We start from the raw sequence: 26,752 nt of genomic DNA on the forward strand, positions 1-26,752 counted from the left end.
TGTCACCCAGTGTGAACTCTGTTGAGTGAAAGCTGTTTCCAGCTGTTTCCACAATTAGCTCTGATCTAATACAAGATGTCACCACCTTTAGCCCCAAGACTCTGCCTCCTCATGAAGATCATATCTGAAGAATTGGCAGGATCGTGTTAGCAGTATAAAAAAGGAGAAACGAGACAAGAAATGGAAGTTTGTCGTCAGTCCCCGAACTGGTCTCACCTCCCCGGGTCCAGCTCCCGGCCCGCTGAGCCTCCCATGTCCGTCAGACTCGCAGCTGAAGCAGCCAGCTCTCCAGAAGGCCTCTTGATGGTTCCATCCCCACTGCTGGAGCCACCGTTGCAGCTCTTCGTGCGAAAGAGACGACTGAGGCGGATTTTGAAGGAGCCCTTCCGAGAAGGGGCGGCGAGCGGTCGGAGGGGCCCAGGAGGTGGCGGCGGCGGGGGAGGTTGTTGCAGCTGCTGCTCCCCTCGACTCAGGCGCCCTGGAGGGACCAAGTCCTGCAGCGGGAAGGGCACTGGGGGTAATTCGGGGCCTGAGGGCTGCAGCAGAAGCCGACCGCCCCCTCCTCCTCCACGGCCCGGGCTGCTGAGCTCCTCTTCCGAGCAGCTGTTAGTCTCCAGGCTCTCGGCCTCCGATTCCAAGCCCTCCAGGACCAACAGTGCGTCGCTCGTTTCTGTGGGGTCCTCCCCGGCCTGCGGGGTGGCAGCAGGAGCCTGGGGCTGAGGAGGGGGCAGCTGAGGCGGGCATGGGCATGGGCAGCAACCACCACCGACTGTCTTGACCCCCGGCCCCGCCGGCTGCCCGAGCCCCAGAGCCGCCAACTGAGCCTCTAGTCCAGCCACCGGGCCCCAGGTCCGCTCAAGCGCCAAGCCCGGTGGCAAGGCCTTGGGGTCCAGGGCACAGCGGTGCCGGGGACACAGCAGTTCCGAGGGTCCTGGCTCCGAAGCCGCCTCCGCGTCCTCCTCCTCAGGCGGCCGACCCACGTTGCGGAACACCATCAGCTGCGGCGGCCGGGAGCCCCGCGGGCCCGGCCGCGCGAGGAAGGGTGGCGGCGGGGGACCATGGCCCGGGGGCGGCGGCGGTGGGCCTGGCTCGGGGACCGCCTCTCCATAGCCCAGGAGGCGGCTCAGGACACGGTAGGAAGCGGCCGCCGCCGCCGCCTCGCCATCCCGGAGCTCGGCCCCCTGCATTGAGGAGAGGGAGGGGAGGGAGGGCGGCTGGGAGCCGGGCTGGGGTGGGGACTAGGTCGGGCCCCACCGGAGCCCCGCCCGCCGCGGCCCCCGAAGCTACAGTGCTAACGGCCGCCGCGGCCTCTGCCTCATAGAGGGGGGCGGGGGGCGCGCGGAGCCCAGCGCGAGCCCAGGCCGCGCGCCACCGCCACCGAGGACCGCCCCCAGGTGCGTCACTTCCGGAAGGCTGGACCACTCCCCTTTCCCCAGGGCGTGCTCGGGCCGGCCTCCGCTGCGCGTGACGTAGAGCGCGCCCTGAGTTGCTATTGGCGGTGAGCTGGTTTTCTGCCGGCGTTTGTCTTTTGCACCTAAGACCCCCGCTTTTCACTTCCTGGGCACCCAGGCCTTGGCCATCCCTCCCCGTAGAGTGAGTCCCGGGTCTAGTACTGGGAGAGAGTTGCTGGCTTTGAGAGTATCTGTAATTCTTGTTCCGCTTATGTCCCTTGCAGTGTGTGACCTTGGCCGAGTCATTTCATGCATTTTGTATCCCCTCGTGGCATCCATTTAAATATGGAACGACTACATGAATAATGTGTCTAGATCCAGTGGTGGACTGATGAGTATTTTAAGAACCGGGTTCTCGGGGAGAAGAAGGATAATGTATGTACATATATATATATATATATATATATATGCATAAATTTATCAAAATTTGCTGTTATAAAGGATGCGTAGCGCACAATTTACAAATAATAGCAATATAAAATAACAAACTATATAATTGATTTTCACAGAATGCGTCCACTAATTTTTGCCAAATTCTTTGTGTTTGTGTGTGCATGTGTATGCGTACATACATGCCACTGGGGATAGAACTCTAGGCCGTGTTAGGCTTGAGCTCAGCCACTGGCAACATTCCCCAAGCACTTGCCACACTATTACCTTGGTAGCCGAATTGTTACAAGTCACGAAGCTGTTTTACTGCAACAAGAATCTTGGTTGCCATTGTCCTCTGTTAATACAAGAGGATGTGAAAAAGCAGAGAAAATCGACTGAATTGTCAATGATGAGAGTAACTTCTTTGCTGAATCAGAAAACAGTTTCAAATACTGAAAGAGTTAACACATAAAGTTTAAATCTGAATTATTAACATGTTCTGCATCACTTTCTGAAGTCTAGGTAAATAAACAAAACAATAAATGGAGCACTTGCCCATGGTTGGTTTCAATCTATCAGCTGACCTTACTAGATACAGAGTGAGGAAGACATGACATGTAACATATCTTTATTATGTGGTAGTTTAATCATACAGATACAAGGAACATAATACCAAGAATGTAGGTAAAATTATTAGGAAGTCATGAGTTTGAAAATTTATTACCTTTATTTTTAATATAATTTAATCATGTATGTATGTATGTATTTATGTTTTGTTGTGCCGGGGATCAAAGCCAGGTCCTTGCACATAGTAGGCAATACTCTACTACTAAGTTACATCCCTAATCTTCCAAGTTTGTATAATTTCTCTCTTCCTTCGTTCTTCTTCTGAATCAAACCTAGGCAAGCATTCTACCACTGAGCTATATCCTCAGCCATTGTATGTATGTTTGTGTGTGTCACTGGCGATTGAAACCAGTGGTACTCTACCACTGAACTATTTCCCCAGCCTTTTTTACTTTTTATTTGAGGCTAAGTCACCCAGACTGTCCTCAAACCTGCAAACCTCCTGCCTCATCCTCCCAAGTCACTGGGATTCCAGGTGTGTACCACCATGCCCAATTTATAACTTAATTTTTAGCAGTGGCTATGTTTAATAGAGCTATGTTTACAAAATTCCAAACTTTTTAATTTTGTTTTAGTTGTAGGTGGACACAATACCTTTATTTTATTTTTATGTGGTGCTGAGGATCAAACCCAAGACCTCACACATACCAGGCAAGTGCTCTACCATTGAGCCACAACCCCAACCCTAACCCCTTCCAAGCCTTTTAATAATTGACTTTCATGAACTGATAGGGGCCTGTTCCATAGCACCACTAGACCTCAGTTTTCTCACCTGTAAAATGAAGATAAGGACTGTAGCTTTATTACTTGGTAAGGATGTTATGAGGATCAAACAAGATGAAGTTCGTTGTGTGAGGTCAGACTTGGAGGCAGTTAGGAACCCATTGCAATTATCCCTGTGGGAGACATTGAAATTTATAAGGGACAAAGAGGAAAGATCAACCAGCAGATTTTAGCAACTTTAGAACTTTTAGAAGGTGGAAGGCACGTTGGGGGGAAGGTTGATGATGAGTCCTGCTGCTACAGAGACTTTTTCAAAATGGCAGTGTGTTCTTACTCTGTTATAATTGTTTTTCCATTGTTCTTAGGCTAAAGACAAAAGTCCTTAAGGAGACCTATAGGGCCCTGTGTGATCTCCACACCTGCCACTCTCTGGTCATATCTCCTACCAAGCTGCACCTGTTGTCTGTCCCCTGCAGTCCCACTTGCACTGTGGCAGTTTCCCACATGTATGGGCATTGTATACGCTACTCCCCATTCTTGGAAGAGTTTTCCCTCTCTTTGTGCTTTGTTAAACTTCTGCCAGTCTTTCAGATTAAACTCTCCTCACTGCACCAGGGAAATCCCCCTGCTTGGGCCCTTCCTCTTCTCTGAGCCCAAAGACCAGGCAATTATTTCACTTCGTGGTGCATGTGTGATTTGAATCTTGTCTTCCTGCCAGGCCCAGTGGCACAGGCCAGTAATCCCAGCAATTTGGGATTGGGAGGGTGAAGTAGGAGGATTTCCAGTTCAAAGCCAACCTGGGCAACTTAGTGAGACCCTGTCTCAAAAAAAAAAAAAATTTTTTTTTTTTTTTTTTTTTTTTTTTTGGTCTTTCCTCCCAAACTGTAAATTCTATGAGGACAGAGACACATTAGCTTCCTGCCTCTTGTGGACTCTCCAGTGCCAAGGACTATGCCTGGAAGATACAAATTCATTTCTAATTCAGCACACAGAATTAAAACTCTTCCTTGCATGTGAAGAAATAAACAATCTCAACAAGTTATTTAGCTAAGGTCACTCTGAAATAAGATGCAATGGAATTCAAAATAATCTGTCTGACCCCTAAGATTTTATTCTTTACCCTCCTTTTCCCCAGCTTCTTCTCAGATGCCACCCAGGTTTCTAGAGAAATTGCTGGAACACCTGAATACCTAGAATACCCAGAATACCTGAGGCCTAAGAAGACCCTTACTATCCCTGTCTCTCGGACATTCTGACCCCAGAGATTAGTTGATAGAGGCAGGATCTGTAGCTCTGCAGCGCCCTCTGCTGTCCAGTCACTTTCCTGGTCTCAGCCATTCCTTGTAATTGCACATGGCATGAGGAAGGCGGAGGTCCAAAAGAACATACACGCCCTTTGTAAGGCAGGACAAAGGAATGCTGCCTTTCCCTGTTTCCATAATTGTCCACACCTGTAGCCTAGGTCCTGTAAAATACATTGAGATCAAGCTGTAAGGGAAGGGTGTGTATCTTTGTATGATTTAGATTTCTGTTTATTGAGCTGGTTTTATGTCTACATATAACTTTTTCACTGAGGACTATAAAAGTGGCCCCTATACTGGGCATGGTAACTCATACCTATAGTTCCAGCAGTTTGTGAGACTGAGGTAGGAGGAACACAAGTTCGAGGCTAGCCTCAGCAATTTAGTAAGGCCCTGAACAACTTAGCCCCTGTCTCAAAACAAACAAAAGGGCATGGGGGATATAGCTCAGTAGTAAAGTGCCCCTCTTGGGTTCATTCCTCAGTACCCAAACAAACAAACAAACAAACAAACAAACAAAAAGTGTTCCCTACAGTGGTAGAGCCTTAGGTAAAAGGCTTATGAAGAACAACTTAGAGGAACTAAATGCTTTTTTTTTTTTTTTTTTTTTTTTTTGCAGTCCTACAGATTGAATTCAGGGCCTCACACATGCTAGGCAAGCACTTTACCACTGAGCCACATCCCCTGGAGGGGCTAAAGAAGTTCTGAAGTTAATTTAGTCATTCCAACAATGGGCAAGGCTTTGGGCTGTGATCAATGAGGTACAGACCCTGCCCTTCTGTACTTTGTGACTGATCTAGTTTTAGTCCTGATCGCACCATCGCTTGGATATATGACCAAGTACAAATAATCAAGCATCTCTAAACAGCTAGTGTGCTGGTATGCACCTGTAGTTTCAGCTACTCAGGAGGCTGAAGCAGGAGAATCCCTTGAGTCCAGGAGTTTTAAGACCAGCTGAGGCAACACAACAAGATCCTATCTTTAAAATAATAATAATTAAACAGTTCTGAATCTGTGTTTCATTTGTAAAAGTAAGTCAGTCATAATCTATCCTTGACAGGGCTCTTGGGATTAAATGAAAATTTACATATAAAGGTGCTCTATAAATTCTAAAGCACTATACAAATGTTAACTGTTATTTTAGCTTCCTAGACCAGGCATGGTAGTGCATGCCTGTTAACCCAGCTGTTCGGGAGACTGAGGCAGGAGGATCAAGAGTTCAAAGCCAGCCTTAGCAATTTAGTGAGGCCCTAAGCAACTCAGTGAGACCCTGTCTATAAATGAAACACAAAAAGAACTGGGGATGTGGTTCAGTGATTAAGTACCCCTGGGTTTAATCCCTGGTACCAAAAACAAAAAAAACAAAAAAAAACAAAAACAAACAAACAAAAAAATCTTCTTAGGAAAAAATTGTGTTAACTTATCATTAGGTATATTTTGTTGACCTTCAACTAATGCTATTGTTAATACCAAAAAAGAAAATGGGTTGCTGAGCTTGATGGTGCATTCCTGTAATCCCAGCTACTCAGGAGCCTGAGGCAGAAGGATCTCAAGTTTGAGACCAGGCTTAGCAACTTAGTGAGACCCTTTCTCAAAAACAAAATTTAAAAAGATCTGGAGGGCCTGGGAATGTGGTTAAGTGGTAGAGCACTTGCCTGGCATGCTTGAAGCCCTGTGTTCAATCCCCAGCATTGCAAAAGTAAATAAATAAATAAATAAATAAATAAATAAATAAATAAATAAATAAATAAATAAATAAAATAAACATCTGGAGATGTAGCTCAGAGGTAGAACACTTGATTAGCTTACACAAGGCCCTGGGCATTCCAGTACTGAAAAGATAAAAGGGGAATGGGTCACTTGCTCCCCTTCTTCCTTTTCTCTGTCAGTACACAGAATCAGAAAGGCCAAGGAAAGAACTATGGATGTGCAGTACAGCTTTCTGTTCCTAGATGTGCCACTAACTGGCTTGGTGTCCTTGAAAATGTCACTATTCTTTTAGGATTTTCATTGCCTTTTCTGTTAAAAGGAGGTCTAGATTATGGGCCGAAAGGTGTAGTTCTGACAGCATAGTCTCCTGGGGGCTTGCCTTCTAGCCCCCTTCTCTTCCACACCCCTTCCATCTCCACTTAGTTTCCACAGCAGACTTTTTTGTAGCGTCACTCATAAAGCGAGGAAAGTTTTTAGCAACCATCACCCCTCATTTCTTACATACACTCAGTGGTCTTGGACATCAAAGGTCAAAGGTGGGGCATTGAGAAGAGAAGCAGCCAAGAGAGGGCATGTGCAAGTGGTGCCGGGTTGCCTGGTTAGGTAGGAAGCACATCGGGGATGCAAAGGTGATGGAAGAGAGAGCAGGTGGCAGGAGGCAGGAGCTCTGATCTATGGCTTCCTCCAAGAATTCTCACCCTTCCAATCCCAGAAGGCTGCCTCAGATGGTCCTGATTCTGGGTTGCCAGTTATTATGTCTAACAGAGGGCAGGATGTGAGGTGTAAGAAAATTGGGAAGAACAAGAAACACTAAGCACAATTTTCATGAAGAAAGGAAGAAGGCATAGACTGGGGTTGTAACTCAATGGTAGCACACTCACTTAGCATGCATGAGGCCCTGAGTTCGATCCTTAGCACCACCTAAAAATGAAATCAAGGTATTTTGTCCACCTACAACTAAAACAAAAATATTTAAAAAAAAAAAAAAAAAAAAAAAGGAAAGAGGATGATAAAATGAAGGTGGAAGAAGACAAAACTTTGTTCATTCTCAACTTTGTCATGGACAACAGTGTGCTCCTAGGGAAGTTCCTTCAATTCTCTGGGTCTTCAGTTACTCCTCTGTCAGAGGTGCTATTATGGTCCCTGAGACAGAGTACTGGGGAGAAGGTGGTGGTTTGATTGGGCAGAGTCAGGGAATCAGAATTGCATGTTCAAGTCTCAATTCAAAATGAGTTGTGTAATCTTGGGGGGGGGGGTCTCTGATTCTCAGTGTCTGTACCTATGAGATGAGGATAAGATTATTTACCATACATGGTTATGGGACAGAATTCATTGAGATAATATATAGGAAAAGCATGTAATAAACTGCCACAGCATGTTTGAAGGCTGATTATGGTTATATTGGGCTCTCTTTTCTATCCTCACCACTCCCAATCTCAAAATCCAGTTAAGCAGCATGGTGTCAGGGGGGTGCAGACAGCCAGAGCAGACTGCCAGGAGATGCAGCCTGACCCTTTATCATGCCTGTTGCAATTGCTGCCAGGAGGTCCAGTGGAGCAGAGGGGTGGAGAGAGGGGCACTGGCTCATCCGTGGTTGCTATGGCTCCCCATCCTGGATTTGCCCATCTCTCCTAATGGAGCAAAGAGCAGAGGGAGAAGGGAGGGAGGGAGAGCACTACTGGTCCCTTCCCCTCCCCCTACCTCTCTCTGAAGCAGATGTGAGGTGGGGGTTGGGGGAGCCTGGGTACTGGATCAGAGCAAGAGGAAAGAGTGATATGCCAGGATTAAAAGGGTTTGAGATGGGGCCACACTGAGAGAGGAGGGGCAGGGCCCTCATACCTACATCCAGGAGCCAGCCAGCTGATGACGCTAGTGACTAGAAGGAAGACAACAGGCGAGACAGAGCCGGGGAGGGGGGGGGGGTAGGAGGGAGAGGGCGGGAGGGACAGGAAAGGAGAGGAGAACTGGAAGCAGCCAGCCTTTGCCTGGACTCTCCTGAGCAACTAAATTTCCAGGTAGCCTGGCCCCCAGGGTCCTGAGAGTGGCCCTAAGGATGAGCACCAGGGCAATGATCATGCCCTCTCTTGCTTGGGGACTGCTGGGTTGCTGTTTCCTCTTCAACTGGGCTCTGGGGGATCTGAGGCCCCTCCGTTCTCTTCCCCCACTATCCTCCCAAGCCAAGCCAGGATCTGTGCCCATGTGGGTGACCTCACAGGGGGCTGAGGCAGCTCTGGCTTTTCTTTACTCTGGAGATGCCCAACAGCTATTGGGGGCTAATTGCACTGAGCGCTATGAAGCTTTTGGAGCAGAAGCCAGACCAGGGCTCCCTCAGGTTCTACAGAGGGCAGCAGGTACTCTTGCCCAGGCTGCCAATTTTCTCAACATGCTGCTGCAAGCCAACGACATCCGTGAGTCCAGTGTGGAGGAGGATGTGGAGTGGTACCAGGCACTGGTTCGCAGCGTGGCTGAGGGGGACCCAAGGGCCTATCGGGCTTTGCTGACCTTTAACCCTCCACCAGGAGCCAGCCACCTACAGCTGGCCCTCCAGGCCACTAGGATCGGGGAGGAGACCATCCTTCAAGACTTGTCTGGGAACAGGATGCGGGAAGAGAGCCCGGTCGGGGACCTGGACAGCCTTGCTCTGCAAAAGCGGGTGTTGACCAATGACCTAAAGAGCCTCAACAGCCCCAAGTGGCCACAGGGGGATGGGTATGTGGGGGACATACAGCAGGTGAGACTGTCTTCTCCCTTCCTGGAATGCCAGGAAGGCCAGCTCCGTCCTGGCTGGCTGATCACACTCTCAGCCACCTTCTATGGACTCAAGCCAGATCTCAGTCCAGAGGTCAGGTAAGTGGGTTTGTACAGGATCTGATAGATTTGTGGGTATGTGGCAGTGGGGGCATTAGTCTAGCTATGCATGGGCCATTTGGCAAGAACATCTGTATGTCTGGGGGGCACAGATGTGTGTATTTGCATTCAACTGTGTATTTGCAGCCAGCTCTGTGAATCTGTAACTATCTGCTAACGCACGCAGGTGTGAGTGTACATACTGTGTATGAATCAGTCCATTTACACTTCTTTATCTTGGTATTTGTATTTATGTACTTGAGCATATGAATGAATGCCTATGAGTCTGTGCATATACAGGAAGGTATACACGTGTAGGCACACATCTATATGTCCCTCAGGTCAAAGGAGTGAATTAAAAAGGCAGGAGACAGGGCAAGGGATGTGGCTCAGTGATAAAGTGCTTGCCTGGCATGTGTAAGGCCCTGTGTTAGATCCCCAATGCCACAAAGAAATAAAAAATAAAATAAGATAAAATAAAGAAGGCAAGACAGGGCTTTTGCTTAGGTGACAGTGATAACCCACACACAAGACTTTTCCAAGGAGCCAGGGTGGGTACTCCAGAAGTTAAATCTGCTGCTTGAGTGGGAACTAACACCCTTTCTGTTTGAGACATTCCCAAAGCCCATTTTCTTACATTGAGCCAGCTCCACTGTCCTGCCTGTCCTGACCCAGGAGCTTGTGATACTCCCCCAATAACTCACTCCTCTCTGAACTAGAGTAAAGGGGTTGAGAGTCATGTTGGGAAAAGGAGAAGCAAATGAACACAGCACTGCAATGCATTCAACAATCAATGTTACTTTTCTTTAAAAAAAAATTTTTTTTTGAGATGTTGATAGACTTTTTTTCATTATTCATTTATTTATATGTGGTGTTGAGAATCGAACTCAGTGCCTCACACATGCTAGGCAAGGACTCTACTACTGAGCCACAACCCCAGCCCTCAATGTAGCTTTTCTAGCTCAGTGTCCCCATTCGTTGTTCTCAGCAGAGTCCCTCTTCTGCAGGAAGGCAGCTGGCTCCTTGCCAGCTCTCTCCTCACTCAGCCCAGAGCAGGGGTTGGGGAAAGACTGGGCCAGGCAAATCCAGTTTAGGGCTCCTCCATTCCACACTCCTTTCACTGTGATCAGTTCAGAACTGCGTGAATAGAGGGGGTGGGAGAACAGCCTCACTGCATGTGTATATGTGTGCATGCAATGTGGGAGTGTGCAGATTCCCTTCAGACAGCTAGATCATTGAAGCCCCAGCTTCCGCGTGCCTTGGCATGCCCCCTCCCTTTACTCATTGACAGAAATCATAAAAAGATAGGATGTTGAAAGTGGAGGAATGGGGAGACGACCCAGTGGAAGGGTGTGGTTGCCACAGAGGACACAGCACTGGAGAAATGGAATCCATGTGTGCCCTCCTGCTTCTCAGCAGCAACTGTGCCTAATTGCCAATTCGCTGCCCTAGGGGGCAGGTGCAGATGGACATAGACCTCCAGGGCGTGGACATCAATCAGTGTGCAAGTGGTCCAGGCTGGTTCTCTAATACACACCTGTGTGATCTCAACAGCACCCAGGTAAGGATAAGGGGGGCCTCTATGTCCTGCCTCCCTGCCCTCTGCCAATCACTGCCACCACCCGCCCCCAGAAGCAGTGACAAAGCCACCCCAGCATTGAAGCACTAGGGGCTTCAAGGAAGTCCCTAGTGACTGGCAGAAGTGAGATGCCAGTCTTTTTTTTTAAAGTGAGAGCTCTCACATCCTATCCCTTTACCTCCCAGCCTTTCCCTCCAAGGGAACTATCCGGTATGCCTTTGAAATCTTAGTGTGCCTCCCTCACCGCTCTCCTTTCTGGTGCTCATTGCTCCAGGTTCCTTCCCCGGAGCCACTTCTGAGCCTCCATTAATCATCTTTCCTTTCCCCGGATCACATACTCCATGTTAACCAGCTCTGGAATCCTCGTGGCCACAAGGATACTCCATCTGTGTTTGTCAAAATAAATGGAATTACTGGTTGGGTGACAAGAGATGTGGGACTGGTGCGGGTGATGGACCCTGAGCCAGACACAGGCAGAATCAAAGCGACAGGTACAGGTACATCAAGATGATGGACAGCACTGGCTGTCAAACCTGCTGGCCCAATACTGGGAGGCCAGGAAGCCAGTGAAGTCATCACACCAAGTACATGCTTGTTTCTAAGCTGTTCTGAAGCCAAGGTGAGCTTTGCAGCCTGCTGGAGTGGATGTATATGTTGCTCTGGACACACAGGTGGCCCTACTGCTCTTCAGGGACATATGTTTGGAGCTAGAATTCTAGGAATAAAAGGAAGTGAATCCAGGGCCTGTCGTGTGCTAAGCATGCACTCAGTTCACTTTTTTTAAAAGAATTTTATGTTATTTGTTTATTTTTTTAATGTGGTGCTGAGGATCAAACCCAGTGCCTCACCCATGCTAGGCAAGCGTTCTACCACTGAGTCACATCCCCAGCCCCTCAGTTCACTTTTTAACCCAACCACATTCACTTCTCTGTGCAGACTGGGCCCAGCATGGTGGCGCTCACCAGTAATCCCAGTGACTCAGGAGGCTAAGGCAGGAGGATCCCAAGTTCAAGGTCAGCCTCGGCAACTAAACAAGACTCTAAGGAAGTTAGTGAGGCCCTGTATCAAAATAAAAAATAAAAAGGACTGGCGGACTGAGTTTGTAGCTCAGTGGTAGAACGCTTGCCTAGCATGTGTGAGGCACTGGGTTCAATCCTCAGCATCACATAAAAATAAATAAAATAAAGGTATTGTGTCTATCTACAACTAAAAACAAATTAAAAAAAAAAAAAAAAAAGAAGTGGGGATGTGGTGGCTCAGTGTAAATCCCTCTGGGTTCAATTCCCAGTACTGAAAAAAAAAAGAAAAAAAGAAGTAAATGACTGTGCAGACTGGAACAGGAACAGAGCGTGTTCCAGTGATCAGACAACAGGGGAAGCTGGGCCTCAATTTCATAAGCAGCTAGGTAAGGTCAGGGGCTACACATATATAGAATCTCCTAAGGTTAACTCCTTCCTTTGCCCCACTGATATCTGTTCCCAGTGACTCTCCCCTGCAGATCTGACCTCATCCACATGCTCATCTCCTCTGCCAGACTCTGTTCCCTGCTGGGCAAACATCAATGGGTGGAGATAAAATAAAGGACTGGCCTTGGCATCCCACCAGCCTGGCATTAGGCTGGCATTAAGGCCATGGAAAGCAGTCCTGTGCCCAAACCAGATGGCCCCTGATGGAGGAAGCTGCTCCTCCACGGGGGGCCTTTTCAGTTCACCTGAGCATCAAAGAGGGAGGACTATGGGGACCCTTTGAAGCAGTACAGAGGCACACCAAGTGTGGCTGGGCTCAAAGCTCTCTTCTTTCACTTCCCCCAGTACCTTGCTCTAGCAACCCAGGACCTATGAAGCTCCTGTCACTGCCAGACTAAACAAAAGTACCCCATTCTCTTTGCTTAGGGTCTCTTTGAGAAAGGGCAACACTAGTGGGTAGGGCAGGGGTTTGAAAGAAGAAAGTCTCTCCTCAGGAAGAGCCTCTGGTGGGATCTGCAGGTGTAGATCTAGAAACGCTGGACAGGAAGCTGGATACACCCTCCAGCTCTTCCCTGAAGACCCCATATACATACAAATTTGTCATCCTCACAGTGTGTTCCCCTGGAGAATCAGGGCTTTGTCCTTGGCCGCTACCTCTGTCACTGCCGACCTGGATTCTATGGAGCAAGTGGTTTGGGGGGTAAGTATGGTGAAGGTCAGTCAGGCTTTTACAGGCTAGGCTGGTTGTAAGGAAATGTGAGCAAGAAAGGCAGGTTGGGGACGCTGGGAGGAAACTTGTGGGGTGAAAGCAGAAGGTCAAGAGAAAGAGGGAGAGGTCAGTAGGGTGGTTTGTTTGGGGGCAGCTACTTTCTGAGAATGAGCCTGAACATGGCTTCCCAATGAAGAGGTACCACCTCTTCCTGTTCGTTACCCTCCCCTCCCCAGAGAGTATCTACTCCCTCATAGCCCTGGGACCACACACCGTAGGAGGGCAGAAGACCATCACGATAGAAGGTGAGGATCTCAGGATGTTCTGGCCAAGCCCCTATCCCTGCTCCTATTTTGTTCTTTACAGGGTTAGAGGAAAGTGCCACACAGACTACCGGGCAATTTGGGTCCCCACAAGGCAGCTTGGGGAGGCTGCTGAGGTGTCAGCCATGTCCCGAGGGCTGTACCAGCTGCATGGATGCCACACCATGCCTGGCAGAGGAGGTCCTGGCACTGCGGGCAGCAGTGCTGGCCTGTCAGGCCTGCTGCATGCTGGCTGTCTTCCTGAGCATGCTGGTCTCCTACCACTGCCGCTGGAGCAAGGCAAGGAAGGCCCCGACTCTCTCTTCTGCACACGCATCCTACCTGTTCCAAATGCAGACCTGGGTCCCCTTAAGACTAGAACTTGGGAGAATGGGCCAGTCTTGATTCTAAATCTAACTTGCTCTATGGCATTAGGCAAGTGACCCCTCTACCTTAGACCTGTTTTCTCACCTGCAAAATGAAGGCTCTGAACTTCACTCAAAATACTTGTTGAATATATATACTAAGCAGATCATTGCCTAGGCACTACAGGAAGTGACTGGGACCCTCCTGGAGCTCCGGATTTAATGGAGGAAGCACTAAAATGACAGCACAGTGAGACAGGGGCAAGGATGAAGACTGCTGTCAGTTGCTGTGGGAGTTTAGAGAAGGGATTGGTATCCTGCCAAAGTTGTCATTGGAAGCACTTTCTGGAGAATGTGACATTTGAGTGAAGCTTGAAGGTTAACTCGGTATTTATTGGGCAGAGAAGGGATATTCTATTCTAGACAAGGGGGCAGTAGGACTCAAAGCTTGGAGAAATGCAGGAGATCCTTTCTAGTTCCAGCAACCTCTGATCTGAGCTTAGGGTGGGTCTGGGCAGGATGCACAGGGCTACAGGGGAGCTAGGTGAAACCTCGGCCCTAGGATAGCAGTGCCAGTGCAGCTGAGAGTGTAGGGTGGGAGTGCAAGTGTGACTATGGACAGAGGGTGTAGCCAATATTATAGGGTGAGGCCTTACCCTAAGTCCAGAGTGACCCCTAAAACAGGCCTGAAATCCTCCAACGCCATCCCCCCACTACCCTGCTCACAGGCCTCTCTTTTTCCATGGGCTCACAGAGGATCCGGGCATCTGGAGTTGTCCTGCTGGAAATCATCCTTTTTGGATCCCTGCTTCTCTACTTTCCTGTGAGTCTGTGGTCAGCAGCTGGCCCCACCTCCCAGGATCCTCCACAGCCCCTACCTGGCACCCTCCAAACCCCAGAAACCCTCCTCTGTGCCCTTGGAGGATTCAGAGACCTCAGGTTACCCCAACTCATACCCACAAGTGGCAGGCTGATCTAGTGAGCTCTGGAGTCAACCAGCCCCAGGCTTTAAAAGGCTCCATGACCTCCTGTGTGATTTAGGACAAGTTACCTCCTCTGCAGAAGGAAGATGACAATGCCTCTATTGCAGGGCTCTTGGGAGGATTAGCCATGTGCATCACACAGAGCCTAGTAGAGCAGATGTGCAGTGGGGAGCAGCTCTTCTTGTTCCCTTCCCATCAGGTCTTCATCCTATACTTCAAGCCCAGTGTGTTCCGCTGCATTGCTCTTCGCTGGGTTCGGCTGCTGGGTTTTGCCATCGTCTATGGGACCATTATACTCAAGCTCTATAGGTAGGGCTCAGGCAGACCTTGCTCTCACACTGCTCACCCCAAGTCACCCCAGCTTATTCATGCAATGGAGTTTTTCAAAATCAAACCCTTACCAGCTCTGCTCCCCTGTGCCCCAAGCCTGCCCCTATCACTTTGCCTTCCCCTATCACTTTGCCTTCCCCCACATGTAACCTTGGGGAAGTCAGTGAACTATGGAAAGAACAGGACACATAAATGCGTGGTGGTGGTGGGGGCAGCAACAACAGAGGCCAGGGCTCTGGTTGCCCTCCTTAATCCTCCCCAGCTTCCATGTGCATCCTAACTCTTGCAGGGTGCTCCAGCTGTTTCTGTCTCGAACAGCCCAGCGGGGCCCACACCTGAGCAGTGGACACCTACTGCAGCGCTTGGGGCTGCTCCTGCTGCTTGTGCTGGGTTTTCTGGCCATGTGGACAGTGAGCGTCCTGGAGCGAAGCATCCAGCACACACCTCTGGTGACTCGAGGTCGCACTCTCACTGGCCGCCACTTCTACCTCTGTCACCATGACCGCTGGGACTACATCATGGTTGTGGGTGAGTCACTTCTTCTGAGCTCCATACCTCTGGGGTCCTCTTGTGCCCTGTGCCCAAACCCTGGGCCCAAGCTCCCCAGCATGCCCTACAGAGATAGGCTGCTGAGGTGGTGCCACCCTCTCCCTTCCACTCTCCCACAGCTGAGATGCTGCTGCTGTGCTGGGGCAGCTTCCTCTGCTATGCCACCAGGGCTGTGCCTTCGGCCTTCCACGAGCCACGCTACATGGGCATTGCCCTGCACAATGAGCTGCTGCTATCTACTGCATTCCACATGGTCAGGTGAGGACAGGCCCACTCACCAGGGGCTCCTCCCACCCTGACACCACTCCTACCCTCTCAGGTGAGGGGGCCTATCCAATGATCGTCCTTGCAACACTGCTATGCCATAGCAAGATGAGGAAGAGCCCCACACATACCCCTACTGCACCCTATGTCTCACCCAGGTGAGGAGGCACCTGTCCACAAGTAGAGGAAGTACGTCCCACTCCTAATTCCTCTTCTCTTCCTAAGCCACCTCTCCAGCCCCCAATATGTACCTTCCCACACACCCTCACTTCTCCCTGCCTTCTTCCTCACTCCTTAGCCATTTGAGCAGTAGGCCTGCTGTGTGCCCATGGGGACCTGGCCCTGTAGTGGAGGCAGAATCAACCCACAAGGTGATCCTGACAAGTCATGGAGCATGATTCTGAACTGCACGCTAGGCAGTCAGAGAAGGCGAGCTGGAGCAACCTGGGAGGGTTTGTTCAGAGGTGGGGATTAACATGAGCCTTGAAGTGGCACTATCTGGGAGTGCCACCTTCCTCAACCATGGAGCTCTGGGCTGGGGAGAGGAGCCCTCCAGGTGAGACTAGGTGGTCACTCCCGCCTGTACTACAGATCATCACCCTCCCATCTGGCCCCCAGGTTCATGCTGGTTCCCTCCCTGCACCCGGACTGGACACTTCTCCTCTTCTTCTTCCACACCCACAGCACAGTCACTGCCACACTGGCTCTGATCTTCATCCCTAAGGTGAGGTCTTCTCCCTTCTGCCTGAGGCAGACCCCAGCCCCTTGATAAGGGCATTGTAGATCTGCCACCACTGCACCATTTCCAGGTCAGAGCGAGGGTGACAGAAGGTGCTGGGAGTGAGTGAGCTCTGAGTGACGGGGGCCTCTGCAAGGACATGGGTGGAGGGAGGAGGCTATTCCTTGCTTTCCCTTCCTAGGCAAAGGAAATAAGTGCTAAGACTGGAGAGGGTCCTTTTAACCACAGGTGGAAAGCTGGTGGCCTCCGAAAACCTGCTTGGAAGTAGTTACAGAGAGGCAGGTGGGGGAGCTGAAGGACATAGGGGTTACCAGGACAGGAGGGTGGGATTGCCATGGTCTCAGCTACAGAAGAGCAGGGAGGATGAGGAGGAGTAAAATCCTATAGATCCCCAGAATCACACAAGTAAAGATGCACCCCACAAGGCAGGTGAGCGTAGGAGTCAACAGGGAGCTACAGTGAGCTGTGCCCTTGGCCTTCCACAAGCAGCTACATAAGCATGATCTCTTTCCCCATGCACAACCACCCTGGCTAGTTCCAGAAGTCAGGGGCTCCTCCCCGGGAGGAAATCTTGGACGAGGTGTATGAAGATGAACTGGACCTGCAGTGCTCAGGCTCCTACCTCAACAGCAGCATTGCCTCAGCCTGGAGCGAGCGCAGCCTGGACCCTGGAGACATCAGGGTAGGTGCCACCCACCTCCCTGACTTCTTTGATACCAGCTCTAAGGACTGGGCAGAGGTCGGGTGCAGTGATACATGCCTATAATCCCACCTGTCTCAAAATACAAAATATTTGGGGATATGGCTCAGTGGTAAAGTGCTCTTGGGTTCAATCTCCAGTGGCAAGGGACGAGGAGATTGGGCAGAGGCAGCATTGTTGCCTTGCCCCTGGGCTGTGTGACACTGCAGGTCCCCTTCCCAATAATTTCCCCATTCTTCAAGACTGCTCTCTCCCTTCTCCACAACTCTAAAAACTGATTCCTCTAACTCTGTTCAAATGGTGCTATATACTACCCAAGTGGAAAGACCCCATAACTCAGATCCTGGAGGCCCAGGCCCAGGTCTACATCCAGGTCCAGGCCTAGGCCATGCAGCAAGTTGGAGGCACAGTTGAGTGGAGCCCTAACCCCTCTTGACCTCATCATGGTAGGTAGATTAAGAAACTCCTTGGTCCCCAGCAAAGCAGGCTGGTTGGTGACCCAGGGGTGAGCTGTGGGGCTGTGCAGTTCAGGCAAAGACTGGCCACCAGGATTTCCACACCAGGATCCCTGTCCTGGACCTGGCAGATCTTGAAGAAACAAAGTTCTTTCTGGGCTTACACTGGAAGAGCATTCTACTCTTATTTTTCTGCTCAAGGAGATCATTATAGGCACAGGAACCATAAGGAGAGGCTTGGTGAATAGGAAACAGGGAGACTCACTGGTTTTATAAAACCTAAGGTACAGGAGTCATCCATCTTGTACAAGCCATCTTGTCCATCCCTTCCACTCCACTGAGACCCACCTACACCTTACTTGTTTACAGCCTTTCGAAGGAGAATTCTCCACCTCTTTCACTCCCTCCTCATTCAACTGCCTCTGCCTGTTTCTCCATGTCCTCCTAACCCTTTCTGACTCCTTCTGACTCCTCTCAGGCAAAGACTGAGCTCAGACTCCAATCCAACTGGGATATCAGGGAGGGTAGACATGCTTTGCCACAACCAGGCTATACTCGGCCCCCCACTTGGGAACATAAGTATGCTCCCCCTGTGCTGGCTCTGGGGAGAAATCGTGAGCATAACAGACGTGCAATGCCCCAGTTCCATCATTTATACCTAAACAAAACATTTTCCAGTGCACTAGTTCCATCAAGCTCATAATCCTCTTAAGGAAGCAAACACTGGTCAGTCAGGTCGCATCACTTTATAGAAGATGCAGAGGCTCAGAGAGGTCAAGAAAATAGCCTTAAGGCACAAATGGGCTAGGAGTCTCAAATCTGTTTCCGCTCACCCTTATTGGTGATTTCCTACCAGACCACAGTACCCCAGAGAATGGAGGGTATACTGAGCCCTGGATGTTTAATGGATCCAGCTCAAAGCAGGTTGGTACTGGTCTTGCAGGAATGGAAAGGTGAACCTTAAGAGTTTTAGAAGCAGGGAAGAGTCATAGCTTAATGGAAAAGAGATGCCCAGAGAAGTCTAAATAAGGACCAGTCAGGGATTGCTCAGTCTGTTCATCTCAATTGCTACTGAGCACAATGGCAGCTCTGCTCTCCTTGTTCCTTCCCTCAGGAGGAGTTGAAGAAGCTCTATGCCCAGCTAGAGGTCCGCAAGACCAAGGAAATGACTGCTAATAACCCCCACCTGCCTAAGAAGCGTGGCAGTTCCCGCCAGGGGTTGGGCCGCTCCTTCATCAGGTACCTGTCTGAGTTCCCTGAGGCCCTGGCCCGGCAACACTCCCGGGATTCAGGCTCCTTGGGCCACAGCAGCCTGCCTGGCTCCTCCCGCCACCGGCTCCTCAGTTCTAGCCTCCAGGAAGCAGAAGGGCCACCAGCCCTGCCCAAGTCTTGCAGCACCTATGACCACCAAAGAGAGCAGGACCCACCTCTCCTTGACTCCCTGCCCTCCCTCAGGAGAAACCTGTCCAAGAAGGCCCAGCAAGTGGAGAGCAGGGAGTTGGTGGAGGGGCCCCCTGCCTTGGGCTACAGGTCTGCCAGTGCCCATAACCTGACAGTGGGAGAGAGGATCCCCAGGACCCGGCCCACCTCCCTACAGAAGTCCCTCAGCGTTGTGGCTGGCTCCAGGGAAAAGGCCCTGCTTGTGGCCAGCCAAGCCTATTTGGAGGAGACCTACCGGCAGGCAAAGGAAAGAGAGGAGCAAAAGAGGGCTGGGGCAGCCATGATGAGCCCAGTTAGAAGACCATCAGCCAGGAGGCTGGAGCCACCTCGAGGGGCTCCCCTGTCAGCTCCACCCTCCCCTGCCAAAAGCAGCAGCATGGACAGCTCTCACACCTCTGGGAGGCTTCGTGAGGAGGCTGGTAGAAGGCTGCCTCACCCACCCATCAGGCATCAGGTCTCCACACCCATCTTGGCCTTGTCTGGAGCCTGCCTGGGAGAGCCAAGGATGCTGTCTCCCACCTCCACTCTGACTCCAGCTCTGATGCCAGCTCTGGCCCCAACCCCTGCCCCTGCCCCTGCCCTGGCACCAGTCCCAGTATCTCCCCAAAGCCCCAGCTTACTCACCTACATCTGCCCCTGGGAGAATGCAGAATTACCAGTCAAGAAAGAAAATGTGGCCCAGGAAGTTCCCTCAGGACCAGAGCGAGTAAGTCCCTCCCCTGTCCTAGCTACAGCCAGGCTCTGGAGGGCCCTCTCTGTTGCAATAGAAAAAAGGGGAGCTGGGGAGCATGAGATGAACACAGAGGAAGGGCATCTCCAGGGGGAAGCTGATGATGGGGATGGGGACAGGCCCAAGATCTCTAAAGCCCACAGCCTCAAGACCCCTGTGCAGCAGGGCTCCATGCGCAGCCTAGGACTGGTTATCAAAGCTCTGACCCGTTCTCGGAGCACTTATAGGGAGAAGGAGAACGGGGAGGAAAGTCCAGAAAGGGAGAAGGACAGGGCTCCAGTGGAGGGTGTGGGGACTTCCCCCCGATCTCCCAGGCTAGGGCGGCCCAAGGCAGTGAGTAAGCAGGCTGCCCTTGCCCCCTGTGATGATGAAGAGTCCCTCCAAAACCAACAGAATGCCCACACCAGCAGAATTCTCCAAGTCTGTCACCAGGAGGGCAGCACAGAACAGGAGGTCAGAGGTAGGACATCCCAGGGTTTAGGGGAGCAGAAAGTTGAGAGAACAGGTAAAACAGGGCTTGCCACACTGAGGCAAGTTTCTGAGGACAAAAATGCTGAACAAGCAAAGGAAGCCCCCATGGAGTGGCCAGAACTGCCGAAAGCTGGCCTCCAGCCCCCAGGCAGTGCTGACCTCAGGGTGGCAGAGGTATGCCCCTGGGAAGTCACTGAGTCACAAACATGTCAGCTAGACAGTAACAACAAGGTTGAAATCTGCCCCTGGGAAGTTAGTGAAGGAGCCCCTGAGAGGAAGGCAGCAATACAAGAGCTTAAGGACTCCCAGGAAGAAAGGGAAAAAGCCCCAGAAAAATCAGAGTCCAAAAGTGTGACAGTCGTAGTTTGGAAAAAGCCAGAGAGGCTGGTGAGGGGCCAGGAGGCAGTGTGTCCTTGGGAGAGTGCTGAACCTGGAGGTTTGTCCCCTCAGTCAGTCCCTCAGGACTCTGACAGAACCAGGGGCAGGTCTGAGGCAGTGGGCAATGTGGAGACAAGGAAGGCAGAGAAGGACCCTGGGGAAGCCATGGACCCAGAGGTTGGTTTACCTGACACTGCCAAGGAAGAGATGCACCCCCAGAAGGAGAGGGAAAGGGAGAGGGAAAGGGCCCAGGAAGTGATGGCGCTCCCCCAGGAAAGGCAAAAAGCCCCCAAGAAAGCAGCCTACTGGAGAGAACAGAAACTGGGTGGCGATCTGGAGTCTCTTTGTCCATGGGAGAGTACAGACTTCCGGGGCCCCTTGGCAGTCTCACTTCAGGTCCCAGGAAGTCTGGACAGTGGTATTACAGAAGTGTGTCCACAGGAGGCAGGAGATTCACCTGCTAACAGGAAGGTAGATATCTGTCCCTGGGAGCTAGGTGATGAGCTACCAGGGAAGGAAGCACCAAGTCAGGGGGCAGGAGGAGAATCTCTCCAGGAACAGAAAAAAGTCCTCAGAAAGGGGAGCTCAGGAGAGATGGGGGAGCATACTGTGAAGGCTGTGCTGACAGTAAGTCAATGGCAGGAGTCTGTATGCCCCTGGGAGGGCACAGCCCCTGTACAGTCTAGCCCATGTCCAGAAAACTCTTCATCCAAAGTTGGTGGCCAACTCCCAAGCAATGGGAACAACAAAACAATGCATTTGTGTCCATGGGAAGTTCTTAAGCCAGAGGAAAAGGGAACAACTCCTGCCATAGCAGAAATCTGTCCCCCGGAGATAAATGAAACTACAGAAGACTGGACATTGGGACAGGCACCAAAAGAAGGAGAATCTCAAAAGGACAAGGGGAAACTGAATGGAAAAGCAGAACTCCAAGATGTTACAACATGGGAAAAACTGGAGGCAGTCTGCCCCTGGGAGAGTATGGACCCTAGTAGCTTCCCCCTACAACCAGGTCCTCAAGACACAGAGAGACCCCAAACCATTTTTCAGAGGCCAGGTAGTGTGAGAAGCAAAGCTGCTGAGATCTGCCCATGGGACATGGAAGAGACTCTGACAGCTGAGAAGACAAAGATCTGTCCCTGGGAAGTAGGTGCTGGAGCAAGAAAGGAAAGGGCTTTGGAAGCTGAGGCCATTATGAAATCACCAAATGATACAGGAAAGACATCTGCAGATTCTGGACCCAAGGGGAGAGCTGTTACTGATTCAAAGAAGCCAGAGAGTCCAAGACTGGAGCAGGAAGTTGTCTGTCCCTGGGAGAGCTTGGGTCCAGGAGGCTCCTCTCAGCATTCAGACTCTCTGGACAGTGACAGACCAAAAGTTCGACTGCAGGAACTGGACCGTGTGGGCTGCAGGCCAGCTGAGGTATGTCCCTGGGAAGTAGAAGAAGCCTCCACCAGTGCAAAAGCTAACATCTGTCCCTGGGAGGTGGACAAAGAAGCTACTGGGAAGGGACTGGAACAGGAGATGGGGAATAAACCAGCAGGTCAGGAGAAAACTCTACAAAAGGAGACACTCATTTTCCCTAAAGAAGGCATATCAAAATGGGAGGCAAAACATCATCAAGAACAGGAAGTTATTTGTCCTTGGGAAGACAAGGACTTGAGGGAACCATCTGCTCAGACCCCCAAGATCTTGGATTTGTCCAGCAGCACTAGTAGCCAGATGGCAGAGGGACATTCCCTGAAAATGAATGATGAAGCAACACAGAAGCGGGACCTGAGGACAGACTCCCTGCCAGAACACATGACTCATGAAAACACTCAAGCTTTGAAAGCAGAATTCATTACTGAAGATGGAAGAACAAGCAATGAACTACAATCTATCTGCCCATGGGAGAACATGGTGCTAGCAGGTTCTTTCTTCCAGCAAGACAGTCAACACCCTGACCAACCTAGAGCCAGCTCCCAGAGTCTGGTCAGTGCTGGAAGCACGCTCGCTGAGGTGTGTCCATGGGATGCTCCTGACCCAGATGTGAATAAACCTGACAGCAGCTCCAAGGCTGAGATCTGTCCCTGGGAGGTAACTAAGGATATCCCTGAGAAAGGGTCATCAAGACAGGATAGAAAGGGGGAATCTCAAGAAAGGGGAAGAGCCCCAGAAAAACTAGCGCCCAAAGGTGAGACTGTCCAGAAAACATCAGAGACAGCTGACTTTGGGAAGCAGAAGGGTGGGGAGATCCAAGATTTGGGGAGTCTGTCTTCACAAGCAGTTCCACATGCTTCTGACAAAAGTAAAGGCAATTCTGAGACAGCAGGCAGCATGGGAGCCAGGGTAGCAGAAGTATGTCCGTGGGAAGTTGAAGAGGCTCCTTCTGCCAAAAAAGCAGAGATCTGCCCTTGGGAGGTAGGTGAAAAAGCAGCAGGGGAAGGGGGACAGGAACAGGGGGGAAGAAGAGGACCACAAGGGCAAGGAGAGGTGTTCCTTCAGAATGCAGAATCTGGAGGGACTGAAAGACACTTTCCAAAAGCAGCAGCAACACCCAACAGAGAGCAGGAGACAATCTACCCTGGGAAAGGTACAGGATCAGGAGAGTTCTTCCCACAGCAAGATGCTCTGGACATCAACCAACCCAAAGTCAGTCCCCACAGAGCAAACAGCAAGGGCAGTAGGATAGCAGAACTATGTCAATGGGAAGTAACAGATCCGGAAGGAAACAAAATAAGGGGCATCATGGCAGACATCTGCCCTTGGGAGGAAACTGGAGCCCCAGTTGAGGAATCTGGTCTCCTGGCTTTAACAGCAACTCAGACAGAAAATTTCCCCATAGCCCCTGAAAAATCATCATGCCTTTTAGTTCACAGACCTCTGGGCAGCTTCCTTTCAGAAAGCAAGAGCTCCCACCCCAAGGTGAGCAAGCCAGCTAGTACTTTTACTCTGGGAGGTATCAGAGAACTACAGGGACCTTCGGCACTTGAGCCAAGGACCTACTTAGGTGCAGAGTCAAATCTCCAAGAACCTGAGGGTCAGAGGTCTTTTTCCTTAACTGAAGACAAAGGACAAGTGGCTTCTGAAGCTCAAGAAGAACTCACCCCTTCTGACTATCCTTGGGACTGGGAGTAACAGCTCTGTCAAGTGAGGTCAAACAGATCTAACCTTCGGAAACTAAAGTCCTTTCTAAATCTTAGTGTTTCCAAAGAGCTGAATCAAAGACACTTGGCTACTTCTAAGAAGGCCAAAGGTCAACTCATTCAAAAGACAACTATACAAGAAGGGTACAGCTCAGACCCCAGGGAAAATCCCAGCCATTCTTTGCATTTCACTTTTCTTCCTGATTGAGCAAACAAAGGCTGGACCCTCTACTTCCAAAGAATCCTTCCAACCACTCATCTAACATACTTGACACAAGCCACTGGAGTCTGGACACTCACTTGTGTTAGTGATGAAAGGAATTCAGCAGTGCCCAGAATAGGGAAACTTAATTCTTCTCTGGAGATTACAAAAGGGTGATTTTTTTTGAGAAGAAACAAAAACCACACAAGGCATTGGCAACACAGGGACTGTGGAATCATATAAGGTTATAAAGTCACTGTATGCAGCTTCAGAAGACACTTAATTCAAGTTGAGAGAGAAACTGGGGGAGAACTAAAAGGACTTGAAATAGGTGCCTAAAAAGCCTTAAAGACCTTGTCTTTTGACTCTGAATCTCCCATTTCTTCTTTATTGTTTCTTATCCCTGCCTTCCTGACTGCTGAAGTAGAGACAATCAGGTACTCTGCCTTCCATGCAAACCTCTGGCATCCAAAGCAACATCAGAGAGAGAACAGAGAAGGAAAAGCAATTCCTCCAGGTCCTCCCCACACTGGGCAAGGTGCAGACATCCTTAGTATGCCTCTTGCTAGCTCTTTGGGGTGACCTCCTCCTCTTCCTGACCCAGCTCTTGCCAATCTTCAGAGCTCATCTCATTGGTTCATTCTCCTCCTCCTGGCCTTTCAGCACCACCACAACAGGATGCCTCTTTTGCCAGTGTAACTGGAACCAAAGGAGAACTGCAGTTCTGATGCAAGAACTGTTCAAATCACTTGCTCAGGAACAAGAGGCCACATCAATCTCCTTCCCAGAGGAGCCTTACAAAGGAAAGAGGTCGTTTACAGCCAGCACTCCCAATGACTTCTACCCTCAGAAAGAGCAATCTCCAGGGCAGATGAGAAGCCAGAGGACTAAGAAAAGGCCTGGCGTTAGGACAAAGGCTGCTTTCTTAGCTCTCTCCTCTCAACAGTCAGAGCTCAGGCTACCCTTGCTTAAGCAGTGCTAGCAGAGTGCTGGCATTGGATGATAGTACCAAAGGAAAGTGAGAAAGGAGAAAAAATATACAAAGAAGTCCTGGGATTGGCAGAGGTGAGGTGCGGGTAGAAACTGGCAGGCTAACATGGCACAACTAGCAATGGCACTCAAGATAGCAGTAAGCCCCAATCTCTGACAGTTCAGGTATGTATGTCATTCTTGGGAGAAAAGACAAAACAAGACCAAATACCCAGGAGGAAAACAATGAGTCTGCATGTAAAGATTCTGAGAAGTTATAGGGTGTCTCAGAAAAAGAAGCAAAGTGCTCCACTTCCAAAAAGGAGCAAAGAAGTGGAGTAATCTCCTCTTCTTTGGGGGCCAAATGCCCTTGTTCCCATACTGAGCCCCCCACCCCCACTTACCCTGGCTTGCACGGCAGTAACTGAAGTATGTTGTTGCTCTGTGCCCTGACTGCTTAACTCTACAGCTTCTGAGCTAATGTGGACTTTGCCAACTATGCACCCCAAAACAATCCCATTGGGTCTGGTCTAGCTGGGAAAAGCAAAGTTGCCCCCACATTCACTTTTTGAAATAAACCATGGGAAAAATAAAGAATGCTGTTTTTCAACCACTGCAGTTGGCTCCAGCTTATTCATAATGGTGATTTTCTTTTTCAACACAAGATAGATAAGGATATAACAGGGCCTGCTCCAAAGCCCAGGGTAATAACACTGCAGCCTACAGGACTTTCAGGTCATCTGACTAATTCTCTACCAGTATCCAGAAATGTAACTGACACTGCAGATGGTCTCTGCCTGGTCCTTCTAGTCAACCCTTCACATCTGGACCATTTGCTCAGCTGGATTTGATCCCAAGGGGAAATGAAAATTGCACTTATCCTCTGGTTCCCTGGTGGCAGTTATTGCTTGGTTGCTATTTAGGATTATCTAAAGACACCCCAAGACAGATCTATGAATAAAACAGCTTATCTGAAAAACTGTTTTTACACATTCAAGAGAAATCAATGGAACTTTTACCCACTAAATGTGCTTTTTTTGTTTTTCTGCTTCCCTCTGCCAGGATTACCTCCCCTTCCTCCATACACCCCAGCTGTGGATCCTGTTCAAAGCACTTCTCATTTTGCCTTAATCCAGGGCTCAGGCAAATAGGATGCAACCAAACCTCACTTGGGCAGTAATGCTGCAGAGTGATGTACATTTTAAGCCAAGCGGGTCAAGACTAAGTAATGTGATGAGAGTGGCTGCTTTGTATTAGCCCATCAGTGCCGTTTCCTCCCTAAGCATATACAACTATTTCTATCGTCAGCACTCAAAAGCTGTTGGAAAAACACCAATTTTGCCCAGCAAGACTTGGTCTGTTTGCTGCTTTGCTGAAATGGTAGTTTCAGAGAGACCGAAAAGTCAGGTTATTTATTTTTGACCTGATTTCACTTTCTATGGAATGTACTTTCAAGATAAGAACAGCTTAATTTTTAGTTTAAGTGACAGACAGGCTGGGGATGTAGAGTGCTGGCCTAATACGTGTGAGGCTCTAGGTTTGATCCCTATTTCTGGGGAAAAAAAAAAGTAACAGACTCCTTAAAAAAGAAAATTCTAGGTTGGGCACCGTGGTGCACACCTGTAATCCCAGCAGCTTGGGAGGCTGAGGCAGGAGGATCGAGAGTTCAAAGCCAGTCTCCCTAAAAGTAAGGCACTAAGCAACTCAGTGAGACCCTGCCTCTAAATAAAATACCAAATAGCACTGGGGATCTGGCTCAGTGGTTGAGTGACCCTGAGATCAGTCCCTGGTACCCTCTTCCCCCAAAAAGAAAATTCTATGCTTGAAAAAGAGAAAATATGACAATTAAAGGTCCCATTTTAAAGAAGGAGCCCATCCTGAGCTGATGAAAGCAATAGCACTATGAGCCAAGCTTACTGCTGGGAAAGTGAGTTTACTTTGTTATTACTCAGACAACCCAGG

The 26,752-nt window shown here is 50.0% G+C and overlaps 2 protein-coding genes across 4 annotated transcripts in view; one reads left to right on the forward strand and one right to left on the reverse strand.

The window, feature by feature from the left end:
- Nucleotides 1–1,627, reverse strand: part of SOCS7 (suppressor of cytokine signaling 7) — a 42,955-nt gene extending 41,328 nt beyond the window's left edge. For 2 of the 3 annotated variants that reach the window (XM_079134738.1, XM_079134736.1), the window contains exon 1: nucleotides 217–1,353. In XM_079134738.1, the coding sequence (XP_078990864.1) occupies nucleotides 217–1,187 (971 nt within the window). In that variant the 5' untranslated portion in view covers nucleotides 1,188–1,353. Of the gene's footprint in view, nucleotides 1–216 lie in introns of all 3 variants that reach the window. The other variant, XM_079134737.1, reaches the window with a different exon arrangement.
- A 6,631-nt stretch (nucleotides 1,628–8,258) lies between these two features.
- GPR179 (G protein-coupled receptor 179) lies at nucleotides 8,259–25,985 on the forward strand (the record flags this gene model as incomplete). The annotated part of the gene is made up of 11 exons (XM_079130342.1): nucleotides 8,259–9,031; nucleotides 10,484–10,592; nucleotides 12,689–12,776; nucleotides 13,152–13,387; nucleotides 14,207–14,275; nucleotides 14,635–14,744; nucleotides 15,055–15,293; nucleotides 15,434–15,572; nucleotides 16,197–16,302; nucleotides 16,853–16,999; nucleotides 18,587–25,985. 11 exons carry the CDS (start codon nucleotides 8,259–8,261, stop codon nucleotides 23,609–23,611), a joined length of 7,041 nt encoding a protein of 2,346 aa, XP_078986468.1. The 3' UTR covers nucleotides 23,612–25,985.
- Nucleotides 25,986–26,752: the final 767 nt, after the last annotated feature.

This window comes from Sciurus vulgaris (genome assembly GCF_902686455.1).
Source record: "Sciurus vulgaris genome assembly, chromosome: 3".
NCBI classification, from domain to species: domain Eukaryota; kingdom Metazoa; phylum Chordata; class Mammalia; order Rodentia; family Sciuridae; genus Sciurus; species Sciurus vulgaris.